The following is a 3,126-nucleotide window of genomic DNA, read 5'->3' on the forward strand; positions in this document are numbered from 1 at the left end:
CACAAGATATCCACACTACCAACCTACCTGATTATAACACCCGAGACTAAACATGTGTATGGCAAACTACCAGCTGAACATTACAATTTATTCCATATGAACTTATTCCTCAAGCTGATAGTACCAGAGATGAATGATGTGTTTATTGTAGCCTTGGTTCTAACCAATATGCTAGCAGTCATTGATATCTGTCAGGTAAGAGACTTTGTTCCAACCTCTACGAAAAGTCTAATAAATGTCACTTCTTATTGAACTTATGAAACTAGATGATTCACCCTGAAATAGCCAGCAAGGTGTTGTTCACTCGTCCAGATACCAACCACGCACACCGTTACTTAACTTGATTCCTGTGTGTTTCAGATGCAAGGATGTACAGGTTGGTTATATCTGATACGTGGTGGTTTCCTGATCACGACTTACAATCTGTTTCTGTTCCTACTGAGCTTAGTCCTATACAACATGTCCTGGCCTACACTGCCCGTCACCCATCTGATCTCTATCCTACGTCATCTCAACTGTTCTCCCCTAGGCGCTATGCTACGTGCTGATCTCCTGTGTCTATACCATCATCCTGTAGTGTTTGTAATGAGCTTTGTACTCTATGGATTCCTCAGTAGGAAGATATTCCGGTGTCATAGTGCATGGTATTGGGATGTGTTTCCTCTCGGTAACTCATTCATTGTGAACTCGCTATTCCGCCCGAGTGATACAGCAGGGCCTAGTAGACATTTGTCCTCAGATGTGACATTCGACCTCAGGTTTGAACAGTTGGTGATCACGAGGTCCCCACGCGTGTTCAATGTACCTAACCTGTGGCTGCAGGCATCCCCACGTGTGGACTACATATCAGATCTACCTGTGTTTGAATACAGAGGATGGCGACCCTGTCCACACAAGGAGATGAAACTTCTAGTCAGTGTTATGGATGGAGAAGATCCGAGATGTCTTGGTAACAGACCTGAGAGCAAACGAGATGTTGATAGCGTGTCCAGACATGAGGACAAGCGTTCCTCTGCCTCTATCAGCCAAACTACTACTATTCATACCACGTACTCAAATGTGGACACAGATACCATGTCTGAGAGTGAAGATACGACCCATAGCACGTCCTTCAGTGTGGACACTATCCCCTCTCGTAATCATGCTGCTATACATAGCATATCACACAGAGCTACTCATGTTCATACCACGTCCTCAAATGTGGACACAGACACGATGTCGGAAAGTGAAGATACAAATCATAGGCCTTCCCCAGGTGTAGGCAATATGCGCTCTAGTAACAGAGATACTCATGGTACGTCCTCAGCTGAGGCTGTTCAACCTATATCATCAAACGAGAATGATTCACATGGCGTGGACAATAGGAACACACATGTGGACATTGGTAGTGATGTGTGTGATTACCTAGAGTGTAGACTGATCCGTGTACAGGACTGCGCCATATGTTTGGAATCCTATGAGCTACGTACTGTACTGTTAGCATTACCATGTGCTCATCATTTCCATAAGACATGTGTATTGAGCTGGTTACGTAGAGGACATTCCCAATGTCCAGTGTGTCGCTGGCCTGCCTATAAACACAAGTATGAGTTTACCTATTAGATATTCGAACCCGTGACTTCCGGATTACCAGGCAAGTAAGATTGATTTTGAACTAGTCTAGACCTAACAGTCAGTATTAGGGTAATATTTTGTAATGTTCTTTACCAGATACTTATGCTCTCACCTTTCTCATGTTTTGAGTGATATGTATATATAAGAGTAATGAACTTGGAACTATCAAATTCAGAATAATTATTGTGTACACATTAATCAAGTTAGTAGGTACAAGTACCTACATTCAACTTTCTTACTTATGTAAAAAAGTATCTTCTAACATAATTACTGGGTCGAGTACTTTGTACTGTACTGTACTGTCAGCTAGATAGGCACTGAAGATACATATGTACCTCAATTAGGAGTATAAACTATAAAGTAGGTACGTTCCAATAATTATTGGGTCAAGTTTGGCAATGTCCCATGAGTATCAACTTGTTAAATATTGGCCATTAGCTGTAGTATTAGGTTTCCTACCCCTACAATAACTTTGTGTCATTTTACAATCCAGCTTCAACCCTTAGTAAGCAGAGAGGAAAATCATGGTCTAAAAATAAAATACGAGTATCATTGCAACATTTATTAGGACCAGTGCTTGTATGCTATGTAGAAGGTCCTGGGTTCGATTCTCACAGTCGTCGAAAATTTGATTCAAAAAATTTCAATGGGTTACTTTCTAATGCTCGCGTGTTAATTTACTTACTACCTAATAGGTTAGGATTGTGTCTCTTCTCGCCCATCTGATAAGTTACCTAGGTACAAACTTTGAATTGTATCTAATAGGTTTGGTGCTTTCCAATGATATTTATTACTGTGATGTTGTTGTTGTAGCGGCTTTAGCTTTCGCCGAATGGTGTTGGCAGGGTAAAGAAAAGATATCTTTTTGTATCTGCCATACACTGGGGTGATGGTCTCTGACCATGTTTAGTTGGCTCCTGAATCGCAGTCAACCATCGTGAGGACTTGTGCTTATTCTTTAAAAGCAGGGAGAACCCTTTGAAATTGCCAGCTAGCTAGACTAGGCTAGGCTTATTATTGTGATCTTGGTTTTTACTGTAGACAATCTTTCTTACTATAATCTAGTCATATTTTACTAGTTGAAACTTTGACGCAACTCGTGTCTTTTTATGTACACCGCCTAGCAACCATTTTTCCCCTTTGGAATATGAGGATTGTACATTTTTGGAATCCTGATCCAATTCACTTCAATTTTTTTGCTTCTCCTAGAAAGTTTGCAAAATGTTTGTTGGTTGGTGTTGTTTCTAATGTGAAATGAAAGTTGAAGCTAGTGAATAGTGACTTTGAGTTTCATACTAAATATTATTCTAATATATTTGTTTCAATTCCATGATGTTCGAATAAAAATGTTTCTCGTCATGTATGATCTGGGTTCATTCGTGAAAAGTGATGGAACATCACATCACACCCCTTTCAGGAATAGACCCCTGATATCTTAATGTTCAAGTGTTGTTTACTAAGATACCAAGTTAAGTATTTTCTTGTCATAAATAGTTTTGTCTTTAGCCACAG

At 40.1% G+C, this 3,126-nt stretch overlaps 1 protein-coding gene across 1 annotated transcript in view; it reads left to right on the forward strand.

The window, feature by feature from the left end:
* The window catches only part of LOC103521614 (E3 ubiquitin-protein ligase RNF103), a gene marked incomplete at its 5' end in the record, with an annotated part of 5,236 nt that extends 2,281 nt beyond the window's left edge, over positions 1-2,955 (forward strand). The window contains 2 exon segments of the mRNA XM_008486722.2: positions 1-195; positions 361-2,955. Of these exon segments, the coding sequence (XP_008484944.1) occupies positions 1-195; positions 361-1,602 (1,437 nt within the window).
* Positions 2,956-3,126: the final 171 nt, after the last annotated feature.

Source organism: Diaphorina citri, unplaced genomic scaffold (assembly GCF_000475195.1).
Source record: "Diaphorina citri unplaced genomic scaffold, Diaci psyllid genome assembly version 1.1 scaffold5587, whole genome shotgun sequence".
Lineage (NCBI taxonomy): Eukaryota > Metazoa > Arthropoda > Insecta > Hemiptera > Psyllidae > Diaphorina > Diaphorina citri.